Here is a 23,566-nt window from a genome sequence, read left to right on the forward strand (position 1 = left end):
ATAGCATAAATTTGGCTTGTTCCAATCTCTTCTTTTTAAAGATAATTCAATACTTTTCTACTAACGTGGAATGCTGTACCCATTTAAAGTAAAAAGAATTGACTAAAAGATTTCGAATTCTTCAGCTTGAAATGAAAATAAACAGATTATTTATTATTCGGATTAAAATTTTACGAACAAATACTTACAAAGCAGAATTATCCATATATTATGAATTTCACTTTTGTAAAACTTGTAACTCTTATCAAAGATATTGTCAATCGCCGAAAAGCACATACCAGTTTCTTTCTCATCATCTCTGGCTACTTGATATACGCACCAAATGTTACCAACATCTTTTGAATTTTAAAGTAATATAATAGCCTGATTCCCAATAGTAATAATATCCCAATAGCAAATCTTTCTTTAAGTATTAACCAACTGTTTCATTTAATTTTTTATGCAAAAAATCTATCTTACTGAATATTTCCTTGGTCAGAATATTTTATTTGTTGTTTTTTTCAAAAGCAACGACTTTTGTAAAAGCCCGCGCAGCGAATTCTGGTATTTTTAGCAGTTTCCCCTTGACCCAAATCCGGATAAGAAGTTGCTGCCGAGACAGAGAGAGCGTTAGCTGCGGATTCGTACAGTAGTAGAGAAAAATGTATGTGGTAGTTCGCTGATATTTATCCATCGTTCGTTTGTATATATCCAAATAAAGTGATCGTTTGTATATATTGTATATATATATATATATATATACAATATAGTGTCAATTATTATTGAAACGTGAAGCAAAATCTAGCGCGAAGCAAAACCTAATTGACCGGCAGAACCTGATTGTCAACAATCAAGTGTGGTAAGATTCCCCTGCGAGCTTTCTACAACTTTCTACAACTATCCGAACGTTTTAACAGCAAAGCAAGGAAGGCTTTTCAATGAAATTCAACGCAACGAAAGCATGATTTAGCCAAATTACCCTCAGGCTCAACTGCATCAACTGTGTTCATATTTTTATCATTTCAATTTTGGAATCTGTTAACATTATTAATTCAACGTGGAAACTTTTTAACTTGAACATGCACATGAATCAAGTGTAATAATTTCCATTGTTTATTTAAAGAAGACAACGTCTACTTTCTACAGGTATAGCTGACGAAACCGTTGAAATTTTTGTTCAGCGTTCAAAAATGCCATGAAGAATAATTTTTAAAAATTAACATTCACACATTTTGGAATTTTAAATGTAATAAAGAATTCTTTTTTTTCAAGATGTACTAATGAAATGCTCGAAAGTTGGCACCACATGTTTATATACTTTACTTATTCAAAGCTTTGCTTTCAAATAGCTCTAAAAATAATATACATTTTGGCAGTTTAGTAGCTGAGCATTGCAATTTTCCTGCGCAACATGTGTTCTTCACATGGTGCAAAACACTAGCAAAAATTGTTCATTTATTGCTAAATGCATAGAAGAAAAATAAACGTCGCTGATGGAATAAATTGAACATTTACTTCTATCATGTGCAGAAAGTGAATGTTCTCTGTTCGTAGTATTCTATCGGTAAGTCTGCAGTTCGATGAATTTTTCCAAAAACTGAAAAACTTAAGTAACATAATATTTCAGATAAACATTAGCATAATTGAAATTTAAGTTAACATCTTTAATAATTAATTGTAGATTATTTTCCAACGTCAATGTTTACTTCAGTTTTGAACAAGCGGCAAAACAAATTTCAACAGTGTTTACGCATTCATTTGTTGAATTATCCAATAAAGTACTGGCGTTAATAAAAATCCTGGCACATTGTTTAGTTTGCTCTTCGCTTTGTCTAATTCATTGATAGCACTTGGCAATGATTGATAGCTTGATCAGCTCAGTATTATAAAACCATTCGAACCAGTCGTTTTAATTCATTGCTTATGAATGCAACGATAATTTTTAAAAACCTTCATATAAATATATTTATTGTTGAAATTTTATACTATATAAGAAACAATAACAAAATTTGTAAATATTGATAATTTTAGACCGCTTAAATATACATTTGTTTTGCTCTGGTCTAGCTAAAAACATACCTTTTAAAGTTGAATAAAAATTTCAATGACATATCATTTATTATTATTATTATGCCTATTAAAAATTTAATGTTTGAAAACTGCGAGTTAATTTTTTATTACAAAAAATTATCGTATCAAATTACCTGAAAATGTGATGAATAAAATATAGTAATTCAAAAAATAATTGCTGCAACTTAATTTTCACAACCTATACTGTATTGTTGGGCGGCTTTTTAGCACTTTGACAGCGACACTGTTTTTCAGTTGTATTAATTACATTTTTAGTAAAGAGATTTATCCGATCTTTTTTTCTTGTATAATATTAAAGTATTTTTTGATTTTAATCATGAAAAGTGTGTCGATAGTATTGCTTTGTTTTGTTTAAATTTTTAATGAGCACTTATTATCGAATTATATTTCCCCAAGATGGCATACATTTAGTTGTTCAACTAGTTTGATTTGGCAGTGACTTTTGCAATTGTATTTCTTTTGATTTATAACTAAAATGTTCACCTGAGAAAAAGTTTTCTCGGCCTTCTTGATTCAGTGGACTTGAATAGCATCTTTTGAATTTTGCAACATTTCTGATTATAATTTAATGTTTCTTTTTAATTAAAACAGTATTTAAGGTATATTTGCCGAAGGTTAAGTAAATTTCGTCGTTTATTCGTCTTTCGAATGTCGTGTGTGCGTTGTTAATATTAAATTTTTGTAACGTTGAAAAAATATTTGCTTTATATTTTTTCTAGGAGCTTTCAACTTTTGTTGCAGGTAGTAGTCGAAAGGATATTGTTTGCAGTGGAGTGAAAATCGAAATTTCAAGCTTGAGTTTCGAACGTGAGAATTTTTTCTGGAAGAAGAAGATTTTCGCTGAAAGCTAAAAAAAATGGTAGTTGAGCTTGATACGCGCGACAGTGAGGTACAACATTTTTTCAATTGTATGAATTGCATGTATTATGTGTTGTTTGTTTCGAAGATTGAAAATGGAGCACCTATTGCTGTTGAAGAGCGGATTTTGCATCCGGCGTTGAATTTGGATGCGCGTCAGTTGGAATTGAAAGGTTACGTGGGTTTTTCCAACTTACCTCAACAGTTGATAGAGAAAATCAAAAAACGAGGCTGTACGTTCAATATCATGTGCGTTGGGGAAACGGGAATTGGAAAGTCGACATTAATGGAATCTTTGTTCAACCAAAGCTTTGAACTTGATCCTTGCAGTCATGAGTTGAACAGGGTTGAGTTGCGTGAAAGAAATTTTGGTAATTTTTAATTTTAATTCAATCATTTCTTGCACCAGTTGGGTGAGGTGGAGTTTTCATTTTCAGAAGTCGAAGAACGTGACATATTGCTTAAGTTGGCTTTAGTTGAAACGGCCGGCTTTGGTGATCAAATGGACAAAGAAAACAGGTGAGATTATCTTTTATTGTAATTTCGAGTGTTGAAGAAGAAAAATAAAATAAATGTCCAAATGGGAAATTTTCAGTGTTCGTGTGATTGTCGATTATTTAAATAACAAATATGAAATGTATCTTCAAGAAGAATTGCGAGTGAAAAGAAATCTCAGGCTTTATCATGACACTCGCATTCACGCGTGTCTTTATTTCATCTCTCCTACGGGACATGGGTAATTATTTTTGAAAGGAAATTATTTTTATATGCAAAAAAGAAAGAAATTGTTCAAGACTTAAAGCTTTGGACGTGTACGCAATGAAGCAGCTCGGCAAGAAAGTGAACGTTATTCCTGTGATTGCAAAAGCGGACACGATTTCAAAAGAAGAATTGAAGCGTTTCAAATGCAAAGTAAGTATTTTGAACGTAATTATATTTATTCATTTCATTATAACTTGGATTGAAATGTTTCAAACAAAATAAATTAAATTAAATTAAAGCTGTTGTATAGCAAGAAAAACTAATGGATTTTTCAGATATTGGAAGAAATTCGTTCGAATGATATTGAAATTTATCATTTTCCTGAAGATGATAGCAATGCTGCAGAGGAGAATGCAATTTTCAATGTAAGATTTCAATTGAACTAGTTGAACGTATTTGGAAATAACATTTGTGAGCATATTTGACATTGTGAAAATTGTACCATAATATTTATGTATAGTCTGTTGTACCGTTCGCAGTAGTGGGCAGTACAGATTTTGTCAAGAAAGGTGACCAGTTGGTTCGTGCTCGTCAATATCCGTGGGGCATTGTTGAAGGTGATGTGGATATTTTGTATTGTCTTCTTTTTCTACTCAGGTTTATTTATTTATTTATTTATTTTAGTGGAAAATGAAGATCATTGTGATTTTTTGAAACTTCGGGCAGCTTTGATACGTGTGAACATTGCCCACTTGGTCGACCGTACACACACGTTGTTGTACGAAAAATACCGTTGCGTTCGTCTAAAAGAACTCGGTGTTAAAGATGGGGATATCGGACCAGGCATGATGCAGGCTTACAAGATGGTCTCTAGCCCCAGTTTTGTTGTTTAATGTTGAAATCAACCAAATTATCATTTCATTTAATTTTCAGCGAAAATCAGAATTACTTGCCCAAGTGCAGTCGACGGAATCAGAAGTACGCGAGCGTTTTGTGCAGAAGATCAAAGCGAAAGAACTTGAACTGAAAGAAAAAGAACGTGAGGTAGAGGAACAAAAAAATGAATATTTTTTTTCTTTGATAATTTTATTTCTGTATACTGCATGTGCATAAATATAAAATTGTGAACAGATTCAAGAAAAGATGGAAACGCAAAATAGAGAATTTCAATTGGAAATGCAACGATTGGATGAAAAGTGTCGTCAAGTGGACAAAGAAATGATGGATTTCGAACATGCAAAGCAACAATTTTTGCTAACCAAAACAAAGAAAAAGTGATTTTCAAGTAGAAAACGAAATTTTCAGAATTTTTAATTTTGCATGTTCAAAATTATTATTGCAACAAATTTCAACTTCTCTAAACAATAATGTTGTTGGAAAATTTGACCATATAATCGATTCACATTTATACCCCTTTTTTTCCTGCTTTTCTTATAATTTTGTAAAGTTGTGATCTTATTTTCAAATGATCAGTAGTAAAATTAAATAAACGAAACATATTGCACATGTATATCAATTTTAACAAACTGTTTTGCTTCATTATTATTGTTTGCATTCATTTTTAATGGTTTTTTTTCTTCTACATGTAAAAGTTTATTTTTTCGTGATATTTCAACAAAATTGCATTTTCATCTATATTCACAGACGAAAGACGCAATTATTTATAAAATTCAATTAACTTTACATTGTAAGATTTTAATTTTTTTCGAAAAATAATATAATCAAAAAGATAGACACAATTTATTGTTGTATTTCAGGTAATTGAATCATATTGAAAATTTGAAAAAAATTTAGAATAACTTTGAACATTTGTTTTATTTTTTTAATAACAGATTTTTCTTCACTTTTTTAAATTAGCAACGATTGTTTCGATTAATGACCGACGTTCCCCTCTTATAGCTTTTATAAGAATTGAAATGGAGAGTCAGTTTAATTTAGGTTGCTTGTTTTTACTGCAAAAATGTACGTCTGACGTTGGAAATTTTCAATAATTATACGAAAGCAAAGCTACATCAATTAGTGATCTAGCTGAGCTGACTGTGCAATAATTGGAAATTTCATCTATGCTTACCAATTGAAACATGTTGAAAATGGAAATTTTCCACAATAAAATTCCATCATAATATTGAACAGTGTACAATTTCACGGGGAAAAATTTAAATTTTTATAACACAAACAAACAATAACACAAATTCACAAATACACTTGTGAACAGTTTCGCTTTCATTTTTTTTCTCTCATTTTATTTGTACGAGCTGTCAAGCAACTTTTGCGTTTCATTTGTCAATACATGTGACGCTTATAACATGCTGCAGTTGTGAAGAGAAAGAAAACCAACAACAACAACAATAACAAGCTTTTCAGGCTTTTAAAATATGCATGCCAGGCAGTCAGTAATAAAAACGGATCAACGATGTGCGTACGTCATCGAAAAATTTTCCATGAATCATTCGACTGCATATTGATTTTCCAAGCTTCCCATTTGGACGAGAACAACAACGGCTGGCATGTCAGTCGAATCAATTTGCACCACAGCGAGTTAGTCAAACTTTCATCATCAGCTGAGTTGGATTCTGCTGAAAACAATATATACATATATATATATATGTATATATTCAACATCGCCATCTATTATTTCTTGCATTTTCAATTCATCACAATGAACAGTCACTATACACGATGAAAATCCTTCTCAATCAATCAACTAACTATCCAAGTAGGTGAGATGAGGAATAGTACTGTTCGATTAAGCGTTGCGAATCATCTCCTCTGTCCTCTGTCCACGTTGCCCGTCAATTAATTCTCTTTTTTCCCAAAACTTTCACTTCAACTTAGCTGTGTATTTTTAATGAAATGCAAATTTTACAAGGAAAAATTGTGTTATTTTTTTTTATTTTTTTCATTTCAGATCATTACACGCAATATCAACAAGCGCTTAATGGCCAATAAATCGGACATTTGCATAAACAACTTGTCGTTCAATTTTTAACATCTTTTTCTTTAACCAGAAAACACGCTGTAAGTGATTCAAATTTCTTTGGATAATGCTCAAAAAACTGGGACGCATTTTTTTTACAAATTCCCAACATTTGAAAAAGCGGTATGATTTTCATACTGTAATCTCATGTTATGATTTTCAAGTTTAAAGCAATGCAGAGCAGTTTAGGTGCGTTTTAGGGTTATTTTTTCAATACTTTACACTTTATTTTGTACATTTTAATACATCTCAGTGTAGAAATTATCTATTCTTTAAAAGAGTATCGAAATTGTTTTCTTTTTTTAAATGAATTAAAAGATAATACTTTTTCATAATATCAGTTTTTATATCGTTTGCATTTCGTCGCATGAAAATAATTTTTATTTCTTTTGATTTAACAATTTTAATATCAACACAGTGTTTGGAACGCAATTCAAAATTTGTGTTTACCGATTTTGAATTACTTTCACTGTTTACTTTAATGCACTTTGATGACAGAGCTAAATGTGAACCTTTCTACTTTTGCTGACAGGATGTTCATTAAATTATTTGTCTACATCAGCTTGTCTTGAGAAATTTAAGTGGATGCTTTCAAGGTTTGATTATTGAACAATTCTTTTCTTATAAGAGGGGTTTTTGATGGCGAAATTCTGATCTCATGTTTATTAAAAATGTAAGTACAGTTTTATTTGGATCAAAAAATACACTGAAAAAGCATGAAAATTAAAACAATGCTTTAATTAATCATTTCAGTTGCTATACATCGAATGTTATTCTTCTTCACTTGACGAGAAAAAAATTAATTAATAAACAAGTTGTTATTTGAATAGGATGCAATGCATTTTGTTGTATTTCAATTAAATTCAGACAGAATATTTTCTTTTCATTGTCCTTTTTAATGTTTAATAATAATAATAATAATAAAATCAATTATTGTGTCGACGTCATTGCTATTCGATTGTACTTGGCAGGTTTTGTTGTTTTCGGTTCTCTTCAAGTATAAGAATGAAAATAATAATATTTTTCTGTCTTCTTAGATTATAATTTTTTTAATGATAAAGAAGAATTTATTCACTATTCTGAAATTTCTATTTGGAATATTTCTGATGTGAAAGAGATGAAAAATTATTATTTCACTTCACGAAAGTTTCATTGTAATTTTGGAAAATTTGTTGTTCATTTTGAAAAGTAGTGAACCGCTTTGTGTCAATTTTTTTACTCCTACATAGTATAATAATAATAATAATAATAATAAATTTGAAAATAAAAATGATCAAAGTTGGAAAAAGAAAAGAAAACAAAATCATAATAAACAGCAAAATCAAAAATGGATTGTTATTGTTGGATTAAATTGATAAATTGATATTCAAACATTTCGTACGTGTTTAAAGTAGTAAAAACTAACTTTGAAAAAAATCGATGTCGACGTCATTTATTTATTTGTTGTTGTTGTTGTTTTACTTTCAAGTTGTTTACTTTAAATTTTAATAGTTTTTGTAAAGCCATTACCTCGACATGTGGTGTTCAAAATTCTGGCCTGGGGTGGATGGTGTTGGCTGCTTACTTTTTCTAATGTTGTTCAACGAATTTCAACCCATCGAATGAATAGAGCATAATTTTGATAAATAAATATTCAAACCTAATCGCACGTGAACTTCGTTTTTTTTATTATTCAAAATTAATGAAGATATTTTATGTTGGGTGTGAATTTTTGAATATAAAATTGAAATTTATCAATCAATCAGTCAGTCAACATATTTTTGTTTGTTGGAAATTTTACTGATAAAGCAAAATAAAGACAAGGTTGAACGCTTATCCAGTTCATTCTATGCAAGTGTTGATTCGTATCAGTGAATATTTGAATTTCATTTATCCAATTCTGATTTATCTTAATTTTCAAGTAAATCAAGTCCAGTTTTTATATTTTAATACAACAAAATTTGTTTTCTATTTATTTATGTAAAACGTTTGAGTAAATATAATGCTTCTTTGCAAGTCAAATGTGCGTGCAAACATTTTCAAATTTAATGAAATAAAAATCAATATTATGTTATTGTATATGTTACTTTTGCATTTCATATTCGCATTTGAAATTGTTGTGTAATGAAATTTCATTGTTGGATAAAATTCCCTTTCCTTTTCCGAAACTACAACCAAAATTTTATTAATCATACGAAATTTGCTTAAATTTTGTTTTTTTCCATTCATGCTTATTTCTATTTCCAAGCACTCAGCAGAGTTATTGAGGTCATTAGAACAAGTTCTGCACAATTTCGGGGTCATATTAACCGTGAGAAAGCCGGCTATTCACACAATGGGAATAATACAAACAATACGGCACAATTCAAAGAAGCATTGTTGTTGCTAATCTGAGCATACAGAAAGAAACATTATTACTGTTATTATTAAAATATATTTAAAAAACTGATGCTATTTTACTGTATAAAGCATTTTTTGATAAAAGATTAAAAATACATTTTCTTTTGCTTCACATCACATTTGTGTTTGCAAATGTCTTTTTTTTATTTTATCTCATTTGAAGAAAATAAAAATGCATTTCAACTAAGCAACAATAAATAGAAATAAAAAGTCCAAGGTGAGATTAAGTTTGCATCTCTTTTTTCTGCATTTATACTCTACTCCCTTGTATTTATTTTTTCACTGTTCAATTTTGAAAAAGTAAACTTTTAGCACTTTGCAATGTAGAAATTTCCTTCCTTTATCCATCAAATAAACACAATTCAACAAGTTTTCAATTCAATTTCAAAAGTAATATTTACATTGGAAAATTTTCGAGTGAAACGCTCACATACATAATTGCTTACTGACGTTCGATTTGTTGGAACATGCAGGAATTGATTGCAATAAATAAAACTTCCCAGTTTACTTTTACGTAGTAAGCATACACACAAACAAAAACACACACAATGGCCTCCTGTGCTCGTAGTTCTAAGGTCATTTTAACAAAAGAATTTGTTTTTTCTTTCCATTTTCTATTTTAATTGAAATTCCAATATCGACTTTTTCCTCCCGATCATCATTTTCATATTCGGAAAATGAATTATAAAAACAGTAATTTTCTTCAATATCAACATGATGAAACGACAACAATTTCGTCATTTTCAGCGATGAATAATCACATTTAACACAGACAAAGAAGTGATAAGCAATCTGAATGAATGAATTGGATCGATTCAACCAGATAGATCGCTTCAATGTGAACTTTTACAATAAAAATAGCTGACAAAATTGGTCGCATTCAACACTCCGACATGTCAAATGTCAAAACTGTTTTACTTACTTGTTTTCTTTTTTTTTCACTCATCATCATCATCATCATCGACTTCTTCTTCCTCTTCCTTTACCCCACCATGTTGTTTTATTAAAAAAATCAAAAATTGTCCGACTCAAAAGCGTCACTAAAATATTGAACGGAACATCAATCCATTCATTACAATTATTTATTTATATAAAAAGGCAGTTTTTTCTTTATCGAAAGTATTCTTCCGTGTAAAATATCGATTTTTCTGTTTCTTTTTTGTCGATGATGATGATGATGATTCAACTTTGAATAAAGTATTAATTGCCAATTCATCCATTGTTCGTGATGCATGCGAGAAGAAAAGAAAAAAAAATTTCTTTCCACCTACCATAGCAAAATTTATTTCAATCGTACCATTGTGCATTATACCGTACGGTAAGTGAGAATGATTTTCAAGGTTGTATTTTTGAAAAAAACAAAATTTTCATCCACTTTCATTTCAGCAGTTTTTGAACATTTGTAATTATTTTGTTAAAAGATATTTTTCATCAATACAATGTTGTTTCAAAATCTATTTTCAATTTTAATATTGCAATTAAATTTTGTAAAAATATAGTCGTAGAAAAAAGGATTGTTCAGTTGATTGTTGTTCATTTTAGGTGTTCATTTCTATTTATACAATTTAAACAGTTTGGAAAGAAAGCATGCATATGTTGTTGTTGTTGTCTATATCCTTTTTTGTTCAAAATACCAGACGTGTGATTGCACATGAAATTTGAAAAGTTTTGATGAAAAAAAAACAAATTAAACGGAACAAATTCAAATCATTTTGTAAATAAATTGATAAATTTTCAAATTTGATCAGTATAACAGCGACAAGAACAATAATAACAACAACAGTGATAATAATTAATGATAAATAATAATAAATGATGCCTGGTGTGTTCACCCTTTGGTTAATTAACACGTCATTGGTGACTCGTGTGACCTAGAAAAATTTTTTTTTCAAAGTTCCGCTTGTGAAATAATGCGTGCTCTATTCTGTAAAGATAAATTTGACCGTCAGTTGATTGATGACGACGACAACAGCAACAACAACAACAACAACAACAGCAAAGTGCTGACATGAACAAATCTCGACTTGATGGTCGTTTCAGCGATTTGTGATAATAATAATTTTAATAATAAAAACAGACATACGAATGCGAAAAGAATTGAACTTTAAAAAAAATTTAAATTTTCAACAGGAAGCACATTGCCGTCAATGGCAGATGGCGAGCCGGGACGTTTCGAATGACAGACAGCTGTTGAAATGAATTTCTGGGAAATTTATAGTCAATCTGTTTTGTTGGAAATTTGCGCATCATCATGCGAATCAAAGCTTTGCGCTTTTATAGCTTCTTCACTTTGGATTTGGATTTTGATCATTTTGACGACGACGCTGTGCTCGGACATGGGAAATTTATTATTACTTGTATCATTATTATTGTCACTGATTCGTGTTTTTTTTTGGTTCTTCACACTGTCATTTTGTTGTCTTCAATCGACCGGAAATGCGATCGATAATGTTCTATTGATTTTTTCATCATCATCATTATATTCTTCAGAATAGCAGCTTGCAGATCTTGCTGACCGCTGGTCAACTGCTGACCTCATTCAGTTCAGTCCAATATTCCATAGTCTGTGCGTCACCACGTTCACGGCCATCACCTTCACCAGCACCATTTTCACAACAATGGGACATTGTAAAAAAGTGTCATGCATTTTAGAGATTTTTCATCTTATTATATTTTATTTTTCATTTCATTGTATTTTCGATTATGTGATTTACATTTTTGTATTTCAACTTTTTAAATATTCATTATTACATTGCGCTTTTATTCTCGCGTACAACGAACATTTATCCGGATATTATTAGATTTTTATGAAATTTTAATTTTCAGAAGAATTCTTTCTCAAAGAAAGATAGAGAGAGAGAGAGAGAGAGAATTCTTTTCCACTCAACAGCAGCAGCAATTTGAACCGGTATGCAACGTAAGGCAACGCTCTGCTTGCTGCAGTTGACTTTGGAAAAGGAACAGCAGCAATGGGAAGCGTGGATGACCAAAGACTACTTAAAGTTCACGGTCAGTTTTGACCTATTATTTATTATTTTGTTTCATTTTAATTAGAATTTTAATGTTCAATGAATTTCTGCTTATTCAGGAAAAAGAGTTTATCACTGCTAACAATCGTGACCAAACGATAAAATGGATAACAAAACTTGCAAAGTCGTTTTGTTTGGGTGCGGACGTGGTGGCTTCAGCTGCGCTGATGGTCGACTGCGTTTTAACCAAAGTCAAGGTGCCGTTGAAATGTCTAAATTGTATAGCATTGTCCTGTCTTTACACTGCCGGCAAGGTTCTGGAAGATGCAGAAGTGGGTGAAATTATCATCATCATCATCTTCTTCTTCTTCTTCTTGTTTATTCATCCAATTTATCCATTTAGTTTATGCCTTACAGTTCAGAACTGATCAAAGCGGCTCGATGCTCTTACAGTGTACAAGATTTGACGCTCACTGAACGAACTCTTGTTAATCTTCTCGATTGGGATCTCACACCAGTCACGTTGTATACCTTTTTGGAGCTAGTGAGTGACTTTTGCCTGCTTGTTTTTGTTTAAATTGGTCAAAATGAAATTCTGTACAATACATGCAGCTGCTGATCATAACGTTTTCTCCAAGTTCCTGCTGCAAAGCGTTGATGGCGCAATTCCAACCGGCATTGGATGCTGTCAACGCCAATCACAGTCTGATGACTACTTACCGGCCGTCGACGCTGTCAATAGCGATGTATGCATTGTTTCTTGAGCAAAGATCGAAAAACATGACAACCGGAGTGAACATTCTTTTACAATTTATGCAAGTAAAAAAATATTACTGATTTTTTTGCTTGTTTCAATTATTGTATTGTGTTTCTTTGTGTCCAAGATACCGTACGACAAGTATGCGTCGTGTCGTGATTCGTTGGTCAAGATGTTGATTGTGAACAAAGTTTTGCACGCCGACGGCCTGCTGATGAAAACTGCAAATCTCGGCACCACTGCCACCGCCCAGTCGAAACGAAGGCAAATCAAATCGACGAATCCGAAACGTCGATGCGACGAACAGCAATGCGTATTTCAAAAATGCAAATCAGCGATCGACAACCAATCGACGACCACCAACGACGACGATGTGCTGCGTGACTTGGTAAATCTGTACAATTCGTCCACGATGTTGTACACGGACATGTGCCCGGACCAGTGAATAACGTGCCTGAAGCAGAGTTTGAAAAAAATTTTACTCTTCTTTTTTCCCCACCACCATTCTCTCCCTTCTCTTTCTTTTTCTTGTCTCATCATACTTCCCTAAGAGTCAGTCAGTCGGTGATTGTTTTCATTAACAATTAGCTGATAATAATACGAATTACTCTTGTACCACCATTGTCTTTAATCACTGTCTCTTGCTCAGTCAGAGGTGGTCGTCTATTTTCGTTTTGTGCTTTATATTCTTCTCATCGATCCAACAACAACATGTTTGCTTTTTCTTCGCTGACACGTCAGCTAACAGACAAACAGATAGACCCTGGTTGGTCTTCTTTCTCAAGAAAAAATAAACAATGTTTTAATGAAAATTTTTCTCCATTTTTTCTACTTTAATCAAAAATATTCCAATTATATATCACTGGAAATTGCACACAAAAAGCATTTCACAACCAAAAATGTGACCGAACATAATATTATTTTTCGGTTGTTGTTTATACAGAGAGATTCATTTCGCAGCATGTCTGTCAATAACACGACACTGGCAGGCAGGCGGTAGGTGAACTGTACCCGTTGCCTCTTCCGCAATTTGGTTAAGCTACTACTACTAGTACTATTTATAGATTCTTTTGGCCCAAGCGTAGTTAAACTGGAAAAATCGCATCAACTGGTGAAATGTTCTAAAAAAAACCAACCGCCATATTATATTTCGTCGTCATTTTGATCCATGCTGCATAATGAAAAAGAAAAAAAAAGAATAAATTAAATAAAACGCGCGCATGCTCTTGAAAATTCAGAAGAAAAAATGATGATAATAATAATAAGAATAACGAATTGCTTTCCTCTTAGTGATACATACGTGAGACTAGGAAAAATTTGCATCATCTGTACGCGTCAATTGCGTTTTACACGGCAGCCGAATAGCAAAAAAAATACATGGAAAAGTATTAAAACAATGAAGATGTTAATAAATAAATGGGTGGTAAATTAATTTGTCAATCGCGAAATTTCAAACGATACTCATAGTTGGCCGAAAGGGATGAAGCCGAAGGCGTGGGCGATTTGGACAGCAAATTGTCGCGGGTGGTGTTTTGGATAACTTCGTCTCGAATGGACAAATTTACCAAATCGAGCTCCACCCAGCGTATGGGTTCGGCCGGTTGGACGGGTACAAAATGGCGCACATCCAACGAACGCCTAGACCTCGACCGACTGCCCAAATCTTTGAGCTGGCTCGCAAGCCAACCCTGGGCCGAATCGCGCTCGCGTACGGTCAAATGGTACCAGGTCCGATTGAGCACGCCCTGAGCTTTCGGCTCGGTCCAATCGACGCGCAAAAATTCCTCCGACCTGCAGCCGGATTTCAAGCCTTGCATAAAGCCTGCTTCGAAAAACATGACGTTCTGATTGACTTGCGGATCGTTGTGCAATTTCCGTATTCCCGTCGTCGTCTCCTGCAACGCCATCCTCTTCTTCTTCTTCTCCTCCTCCTCCTCCTCTTCCTCAGCAATCTTCCTCTCCGCTACCGACTTCCTGAAAGCCGTGTCTCGAGTCACTTCTTCGTTGTAATTTGCCAGCGATTCCAACGAATTTCTATAAAAAGCACAAAGCACAGAGCTATACTTATACACATATATATACGAACCATTTTCAACCAACTTATTACGAAAAAAGAAACATGAAATCTCCAAATCCTATGCTGGTATTGTTTCAGTAAAGCATGCTCTTTCAACTGTGTTTCCCCTCGCAAATTGAGCTAAACTTACTGTATCTTTTTAATTTCACTTTTCCATTCTCGATTCAACTGATGGTAAAAATCAATCACATCGGTCATTTCACTGATTCTATTCTCATCAATGTCGTGTTTTATCTTTTTGTCTTTTTGTATTTCCTTCGAAAATTTCGACACAGCTGAATATTTGGACAATTTTGGAGAACATGCAGACGACACTGCGGCGGTCGATTCGCCGGCTAAACCCTTCAGCTTTTCTTCTATTGACATCATCAGCAAATCATACGGATCTGTTCAATCACACGGACAAGCGATTCATTATTCGAACAAAATGTTCACATTTTAATTTTCTCAAATAAAAGCATCTTACTGCGCCACAGTTGAATCGGCGCACCGTAGCTAGCTTCATCGGCGCCACAATCGTCGTAAGCTGGAAAAAAAACGGTGATCACGAGGAACAGAGGAAAAAAAGAAAATAATAAAGGCATACTCAAACCCAACGCTTCTTCCATCGTCATGTCAAAAGAGGATTCGTCAGAGGTTAGCTTATTTTCACTGTTTATAATTTCCTTTCTCAACTCCATCAACAGAAAACCGAGCCGATTGCCGCCCAAATAGCACAACCGTTTGTCGTACGGTTTTCGCATCTCTCTGGCCAGTTTTACATTATCCACACGGCATATCTTCTTCCAGTTCAAAAAATCATCCACACACATGCCAACGGATAAATTCAACATACCAGTAGTCAGTCGGTTGCAGTAAACAAGCAAAGCTTTACCTGTTTGCTTCAAAAACTCCCTCAAATCCCCGTGCTGTTCAAACTTCAGTCGGCAAGCTGTTTTTAATAAATTGTAAAACTCGCTTTCATTCCATCGCATCAAAATATCTATTTCTGGTCGCCACCGACTAATGAAACTGTTGAACAATGCGAATAAATTTTTTGAACTTTCTCTGGCAAGAATTGTTCGTGCTTTACTCGGAAATCCTTCAACATAATGAAAATAAATTTACATTTAAAATAAAAAAGAGTTCAAAAATAATTTTCTCTAAACCAAAAAAATTACAGTGATAATAATTCGTATTATACATTAATATTCACTTGAATAAAGAAACCATCAAAAAGTCATGAAACAAAGCTTACCAAAATATAGACAACTTTCCATAAAGACCATGTGATATGCAGACGGGTAGATAATGGCGGTGTCCTTTTGAATAATCGGTGCGTAGTATTGAGGATGCAAAACGCTACGTCGAGTAAAAGGATATAAATTTCGATCCAGTGGACCAGTTGTGGCACTCAGCGCGAAGGAAAAATCCTCTGCTTCATTTTTTGTTGTTGCAACGTTATTTCCTTCATTTTCCACAGAGCTGTGCAACTTGTCACTGCCAGAATGTGCACCAGCTTTTTTTCCACAAACGTACTGTCGATAACGCATCAGTGTCAAGCCGCTGAAATTGCGTCCCACGCAGCTCAACTGCTTTTCACATACAGATGTCGGTTTGACCATTTTTTTGAATACTTCATGAACGGAAACTGAAGAAACTGCCAAAAATTCGGAAAATCCATCTTCCGTCATACCGCACGAAAAAAAACAGTCTCTCTTTCCACAAATAGTTTCCACCAGCAAAGAATCTCCTGTCGACATCAACAGCCGAACGGCAGATGGATATTGTTGAAATTTCAAAAATAACCCCTGTTCAAGCCAATTGACGAACAACTTGCAATCATTCAACAATGATTCTTGCTTTGAAAGAGCTTTCTTCGCTACAACGGGCAAATAAGTTGGATTGGATGTGGTAAGCAGTAATTCAATTTGTTTGTCATTGCATTTCATTTCAACGAACCACTTGAAGTATACATAATGGGCAACCGAATGATAACGTTTCTTTTTACAGACAATTGGAGTTGGATGAAAAATGCTCAGCGGTAAATAGGCACCACTCAGTGAAGTGAACTGCTCGGTTACACCGAAGTGTTCAAACTCGTAAACTGTATTAAACCAATAAGAATTTAAAAATTCCGGCATATTATCTTCAGTTGAGGGAAACTAAAAAAAATAATCACTAACACGAAACATTATAAAACAAATTAACGTTTACCTCCGTTAGATCGCCAATCGAGCTCATATTTTCTTCATCTCGAATAATCATCAATATTCTACCGATCTGATTGACTCCTATAGATTTGAAAAATGTTTCAGAATTGCTTTCCATTCTGAAACATTCAAGCAACTTTTGTGGGATAATGTTGTTTGCCATTGTCCATTGTACAAAATCAAATGCAGACATTCCAATGCCGAATTCTGCATCAATCGGATCAGCATAAATTATAGGCATTCCAGAAGTTTTGAGCAAAAATTTCTTGAATTCTTCATCCTGACTATATCGCAACAAATAGCCTTGGTACAAACCTTCACGTCGCAGCGTTCGCACCACTTCAGTAATTTCTTGGGCACTCATTTCCGAAGATTTTTCAATTTCCGTTAGTTGACCTAAAAAAATTGACACAGCTACCGTAAAACTGTCTTCCATTGCTAATAATTTTGCCATTTCCATTTTATTAAAGTAAAGCAGCACTCGACACTGCCAATACTGCTCTACACTGCGATATTGTTGTTGTCCGTCCGTTATAGTACTTCGATAGGCCGGATGCAAAATATGCAAATGGTCGAAAATAATTATAAATTCCTCTGATTGTTCAGAATTCATGTGACTGACAAAAAAATCTTGTTTTATCCACTTTTCAAACTCGAATTTAGTCGTTAACTTTTAACAAAATGCAGGTTATTATACAGTAATATTTTTACTACAGTACATATCTCTAACTTGGCTATTTTAAGTGGTTTTTTCGCAAAATAAATTATGATCAATAAAATTTAAGTAAAATGAAATGGCAAAATTATCCATTTAAAAAGTATTTTCAGATTTTTAACAAAATTATTTAAATGATAAAAAATTGTCATTTATTTCAAAACTTGTAAATTTAATTATAAAATCAGTTCATTTATTGAGATTATTCGTTTAAATTTTACAAGTTAAGATTTTGAATGATATTAATTTGTTATGACGCAATGATGTACGTATGGGGCAGAGTTAGCAACAGAAAGGAGTGAATGAATAAATGTATAATAATCAGATCAAAGTTATTACAGTAGGAAAAAAGCGGTCAGGTATGTCGCGTACTGTCGTTCCTATAGTATGTATAATAAAAATTTGTACCTGAGTTATCTTCAACACCAAAATATTTGTTGCTCATTCTGTGATCATCTGTTAAGCATCTGAATGGTTTTTTAAACACATGAAACATATGAATGATAAAATTATGAGCATGACTTACTGAAACTCTTGAGTGATTTTGAAAATACAGCTGAAGCGTTTTGATAGGCATGAATAATCATGGACGAAGTTTGTCATGCAGCAATTTGAGTTCTTTGAGAACTGAGGAAGCAACTGATGAAGTAAAAAATCCGTTAACGGAAACACTGAAAGATGCTTCTAGATTATCATCAGCCTTGGCATGCGAGATGTGCGCCAATTATGAGAATGGTTTGCAACAATATCAGGTTTCAGATAAAAAAGAACGTTGTCATTAAATTAGAGGATATGAAAAATGTTTCAGGAAACGGAAAGACGCCTTCGGCAGCAGTTGACGGCTTTGCAAAATCTGAATGAAAGGTACAAGTCCGAGTTGTCCGCTGCAAGGTTAAATCACAAAGAATTGGATAGCAGTGTCAATGAGATGATGGAAAACGTTTCCAAACAGTTAACCGATCTGAGAGATATATTCAAGGCTGTTGAATTGCGTCACACAGAATTAGAAGGATATTTTAAGGGTGAAACGGCAAATATTCGCCGAGAACTTTCAGAAGTTATTGCTAGTCGACGAAAAATTGAAGACGTTTACCAAACGCTGAGGTCTTTAGTTGATTTTGACTTCATAGTTAGCTCATACTTAAACAGTAATACTTTAGTGATCAGTATGATCACTTACTTGGTCGTCATCGTCAAGGAGCGAGGCAGTTGGAAGAAGAAAAAATAGATTTGCCGCAGGATGTCGAAGAATTACAATTGTTGTGCTTGCAGTTGAAAGAAGAGCTCATTGAATCTCGCACTGTCAAAGAGCATTTGGAAGAAACGTTGATGTCTGAAATTGTACTCCTTAAAGCGGAGGTAACGAATTTTGTCTATTCTTTTCAGTACGGTTGTGCATTTTTATTTTTTGATTTTTCTTGAAAATAAAAGACTTGTCTGCATTATTAGTGAGGGTTTTGTTGTTTAATCGAATGTGCTTGGTAACGTGAATCACTTTAAATTTTATTATTTTGGATTTTGGCGTAACGCATTGTAAGCTGCATGGGTCTTTTTTGCGGTTGAAAAGGTTTTTCTGCCTAGTATGTACAATTTACATTTATTTTTCATTTAACAACAATAATATGAATTTTTTAAATAATCTGAAATCAGCAATTAGCTCTTGCTTAATAAGACGCCTTTAAATGATGATAAGAACGTAATATGATTTTTTTTCACTATTCATGTTTTACGTATATGCAATTCAGTCGCTTTAACATTATGCTGTGAAGACTAATTTTGTGAAAGAAACAAATACGAAAGGGAGATTTATCGCGAATTTTAATTTGCATATTTGATAACGGTGAAATGCGTAAATTAACAACTTTTGCTTACGATAACTAACGTTTAAAATGTTTACATGGTTGACGTCGCTATAATGTCGTTTGTATAATTAGAGATGGTAGTAAATTAATTATGTAGCTTTCTTTGTACATGGTATAAATGGAGTTTGTTAGATTTATTTTCGAACATTAAGAAGCAAAGTGAACGGAGAAAATAATATTTATTTTTCAAGAAATTCCAGTTTAAATTGATTGATAAAGTTTGTATACTGATGCAGTATGTCAGTGAGCTAAATAATTTCTCAAGTGGGAATTTGAAACAAAGTAGGTATATTTGCAAGTGTAAAGTGAATTTATTAATTACTGAACTGCAGATTGCTTCTGAGAAACAAGCGAAAGAAGAAATGGAAGCGTCGTTAGCAGATGATATTTGTCACTTGCGAAGTCAGTTGGATTGTGCTCAGAATTGTCTGTTGGAGCGTGAATCGCTTTACAAATGGAAAGCCGAAGCTCAAAGTCAATTCGACAAGCATCGACGTCGCATATCTGAACTTGAAGCTAACGTCAAAGAGCTTGAAAAGGACAAACTACAAGCGAAAGAATTAATACAAGAAGGTCAACGTCGAGCCCAAGTATTACAACAAGAATTGGACAACTGCGTTCAAGTGCAACGTGATTTCGTCAAATTATCCCAGTCGTTGCAAATTCAGCTGGAAAAAATTCGACAATCCGAACACGAAGTGCAGTTTTATTTTCTCATAAATTATTATAATTTTGTTTTAAGAGAACACTGTTTGTTCAGGTCAGATGGGAAGATGATGATGACGTGCTCATGTGCCGCGGCTGTAAGCAGCTTTTCAACAGGCATCGTCGTAAATTACACTGTCGACACTGTGGTCGAATATTTTGCGATCCATGCTTGTCAAGGACCGTGTCCAGTGGACCGCAGCGGAAGCCGGCCAAAGTGTGTGAAGTTTGCCACACGCTTTTGGTAAGCGAAACGGCACCGTATTTTTCAGTCGAAGTTCCTCGTTCTCAGCTCGACGGTGCTTGATTTATTTCACTAATTCACAAATTTATTGTATCATTTTTATTTCTGTTTTTTTTTAAATTTTCATCATGTATTTTTGTATTACTTATTTTTTCTCTTCAACAATGCTTGTCATGCGTCATTTTGTTTAATAAAAATGACAATCAAGTTCACAAACAAAATTGATTAGAAAATGGAACAACATGTAAAAGTAATTATAGCATTATTTAAAAATATATATATATATTCAGTAGTTGTTTCAAATTTCTCTTCGAATATTATTAAGTAGCGAAAAATACAACAAATGTTTATGCAAAAATATGATTCATTATTTACTTATTTTTAATTGATGATCATGAAGACATGAGTTATATCGTAAATTCGTTTGCAGTAATAAAGAAAATCTGAATTAAAAAAAAAGTAGAGCATTAATTCTTTGAAAATTTTTTTCGAGATTTGATAATAATGAAGAGAATTTTTCCCTGATCATACGTTGTGAACTGAATTCAAATTAGCATTGATGATGTCCAGTGAAAAAGGTAATATGAGACCGGCATTTTAAAAAGTAAAAAAAATAAATTCGAAAGTGATGTGCATTTAATATTTGATTTGTGTATTATTTGTTGCTATGTGCATATTGTATTGTGAATTTTATACTGATAATTTTTTCACAGTTGCGTCTGCAAGTGATTTTGATAACTTTCGCATCATCATCTACGTTATAAAATACGTCTTTTTTTATTATTTTCAAACCAGAAAAGAAGAATTGAATGAGCGTCATTTTTATTAATATTTAAATGAAAGCTAAGACGTCAGAAGTTGCAATTCGATCATTTAAATCCGCTTGCTGTGATATCGGAAAAGTTTTACAAGAAAATAAAATACATTTAATATGCGACGCAGAATAAATAATAAAAGTGAGGCTTTTAATTGAAATGAAGTGAATTGGTCATTGATGCTGATTTATGAAGCAATTTTATTTTTGCTAATTAATTAATTCTGGGACAGTTTATATATTGCTTTGTAAAGAATTCAATAACGGTCAAACTTTGATCGTTTGTATGTGCGCATGTTTGAAAGTAGCGATGGTTATTCCGTTTATTGTCATTCACTTATGTGTAAAGCTAAGTTATTGCGCGTGTAAATGAAGAAAATTTTGCAAAATTGATTTTTCTAGCATTTCACGTGGAATATTTTAAAAATTAAATATTATAAAAATTATCAAAGAATTCTTTTTCATTAAAAATGAAAAATTTGCCAATTTGAAGAATTTTATGAAATTTGCCTTTCACTAGCAACAATGGAATTGAAATTCTATGCGCACTATAAAAATCACGCATAGTGCAATTCATTAAATTTATAATAATAATTTTTGGTTTTTAAGTTTGAACTATTTATATTGTTTGAAATTCAAATTTTACTTCAACTTCCAATCATAGAATATTGCAGCGGTTCTCAAACTTTATTTGCTGTGACCAATGCCGAAAACGGAAATTTTTCGCGACCCATCTGCTTGCAGTGCATATTTTAAAAGGCAAGAGGACTGAAATAAAAAAAATTGATTTAATAATTTAAATTTTTTAGTGAATACGCCTAATTATAACGTATAAGTTTATCAGCTGAATGCATAATTAGGTGTATGCGAAAAATGGGCTTGTTTTCTGTTTCCACTGATGACTACGTTGACGTACAGACTAACATGTATCAGTTTCAGACGCAAGATGTTGGGTAATTGTTGCTTACTTCGAAATTTGCTTTTAATTCCAATCATTGCTGAAAATCCAATTTCGAACATGCACGAAGCAGTAAAAGGAAGCAACATTTTTAATGCTGCGATGAAAACAGTTTGATATGAGTTTTAAATAAACGGGCTAGTCTGAACTCATCTGCGTCCCATTTTCCCCCAAACTCCGCCCCCTTTTTGTGATTGGCTGTACGCTGATAGGTTGCACACGATTCACCGGTAATTGGCTAATGACTTCTGCTATTTTATTAGCTAATCATAATGATAAGTGATTGGGTGAATAACTTTGCCATTTGATTAGCTATTAAGCTTTGATCAAGGATTGGGTAATTGTTGTTTATCAACTATTTACTACATATGAGTGCATTATCATTAAAATACCTTATATGGACATAAAGAAGCATTTACTATTTTTTAAACACAGCTTTTTAAGATATCGTGTTGGCTATCTTTTATTGCGTTAAAGGAATTATAACAACAACAAAGTTAATATGCTTAAAACTAATGTTTAACTTCTTTACATTTGCATATTCTTTGTGAATGCTGTTAAGAAGAGCATTTAACAAGATGTCTTGCAATATTTGAATACGGCTTTAAATAAGTGGTTACCTTAGTTAATAACACTAATGATTCTTCAGTTTTATATTTCATTGTTCACATAAAATAGCATTTGCAGTCTTGAATTTTCTTTTAAATAGCTTATGCACCGTTCCGGTTGATTTGTTAAGCTTAATTAGCTGCGCGTCAAGCTTTATGCCCAGCAGCATTTTACTTCCTGCTTCATAGTTTACTTCTCGCTTACGCCAGTATTAGGAATCCATTTCCGCGTCTATTTTCTGTTCATTGCCATCCAGTCCAGAAAGTCGTACCCATCAGAATTTCAGCAGGCAAATTTCGGATGATGATGTCTGATCTTGTTTCGCTCATCAGCTAATAACCCTCGAATGTTAAGCACTGAACTGAAACGCAAGACCAAAAAGGAAAATGAATTTGACGGTTTAAATTCCATTTTAAATAATCATTTTGCAACAACATTTAGTTTTCATTTCTCATTTTATCTACAATTGAAGATCAACTTTGATATTTCTGTGGCATTCATGCTTTTTGTTGATGTTGACAGAAGATTATTAATCACACACAAATGGCGTACAAATGCTGACATCAAACAATGCGATGTCCACTGCATAGTGAACTTGAAGCACCTTTAAGCGCTTTTCTGCTTCGTTGGTGCAGTTCATCGCTTTCCTTCTGCTTTCGAAGTGCTTCACTTTTAATT

The 23,566-nt window shown here is 32.9% G+C and overlaps 5 protein-coding genes across 5 annotated transcripts; 4 read left to right on the forward strand and 1 right to left on the reverse strand.

Moving 5' to 3' along the window:
• Positions 1–2,926: 2,926 nt before the first annotated feature.
• Tsp_09874 (cell division protein) lies at positions 2,927–4,908 on the forward strand. The gene is made up of 9 exons (XM_003370612.1): positions 2,927–3,299; positions 3,366–3,447; positions 3,524–3,664; positions 3,723–3,840; positions 3,966–4,055; positions 4,151–4,247; positions 4,315–4,496; positions 4,564–4,674; positions 4,762–4,908. Exons 1-9 carry the CDS (start codon positions 2,927–2,929, stop codon positions 4,906–4,908), a joined length of 1,341 nt encoding a protein of 446 aa, XP_003370660.1.
• A 6,034-nt stretch (positions 4,909–10,942) lies between these two features.
• Tsp_09875 (hypothetical protein) lies at positions 10,943–11,638 on the forward strand. The gene is made up of 4 exons (XM_003370613.1): positions 10,943–10,986; positions 11,117–11,155; positions 11,205–11,370; positions 11,477–11,638. Exons 1-4 carry the CDS (start codon positions 10,943–10,945, stop codon positions 11,636–11,638), a joined length of 411 nt encoding a protein of 136 aa, XP_003370661.1.
• A 258-nt stretch (positions 11,639–11,896) lies between these two features.
• Positions 11,897–13,157, forward strand: Tsp_09876 (putative cyclin, N- domain protein). Its single transcript, XM_003370614.1, has 5 exons — positions 11,897–11,995; positions 12,075–12,357; positions 12,378–12,499; positions 12,568–12,774; positions 12,840–13,157. The coding sequence occupies exons 1-5, from the start codon at positions 11,897–11,899 to the stop codon at positions 13,155–13,157; spliced, it is 1,029 nt and encodes a 342-aa protein (XP_003370662.1).
• A 698-nt stretch (positions 13,158–13,855) lies between these two features.
• On the reverse strand, positions 13,856–17,594 carry Tsp_09877 (conserved hypothetical protein). The gene is made up of 5 exons (XM_003370615.1): positions 16,986–17,594; positions 16,027–16,933; positions 15,256–15,720; positions 14,920–15,064; positions 13,856–13,883 (listed from the first exon to the last, which is right to left on the reverse strand). The coding sequence occupies exons 1-5, from the start codon at positions 17,592–17,594 to the stop codon at positions 13,856–13,858; spliced, it is 2,154 nt and encodes a 717-aa protein (XP_003370663.1).
• A 677-nt stretch (positions 17,595–18,271) lies between these two features.
• On the forward strand, positions 18,272–20,583 carry Tsp_09878 (zinc finger protein). Its single transcript, XM_003370616.1, has 6 exons — positions 18,272–18,448; positions 18,505–18,800; positions 18,857–19,055; positions 19,891–20,256; positions 20,301–20,507; positions 20,536–20,583. Exons 1-6 carry the CDS (start codon positions 18,272–18,274, stop codon positions 20,581–20,583), a joined length of 1,293 nt encoding a protein of 430 aa, XP_003370664.1.
• Positions 20,584–23,566: the final 2,983 nt, after the last annotated feature.

Source organism: Trichinella spiralis, assembly GCF_000181795.1.
Source record: "Trichinella spiralis strain ISS 195 chromosome Unknown Scfld610, whole genome shotgun sequence".
In the NCBI taxonomy this organism is placed as follows: domain Eukaryota; kingdom Metazoa; phylum Nematoda; class Enoplea; order Trichinellida; family Trichinellidae; genus Trichinella; species Trichinella spiralis.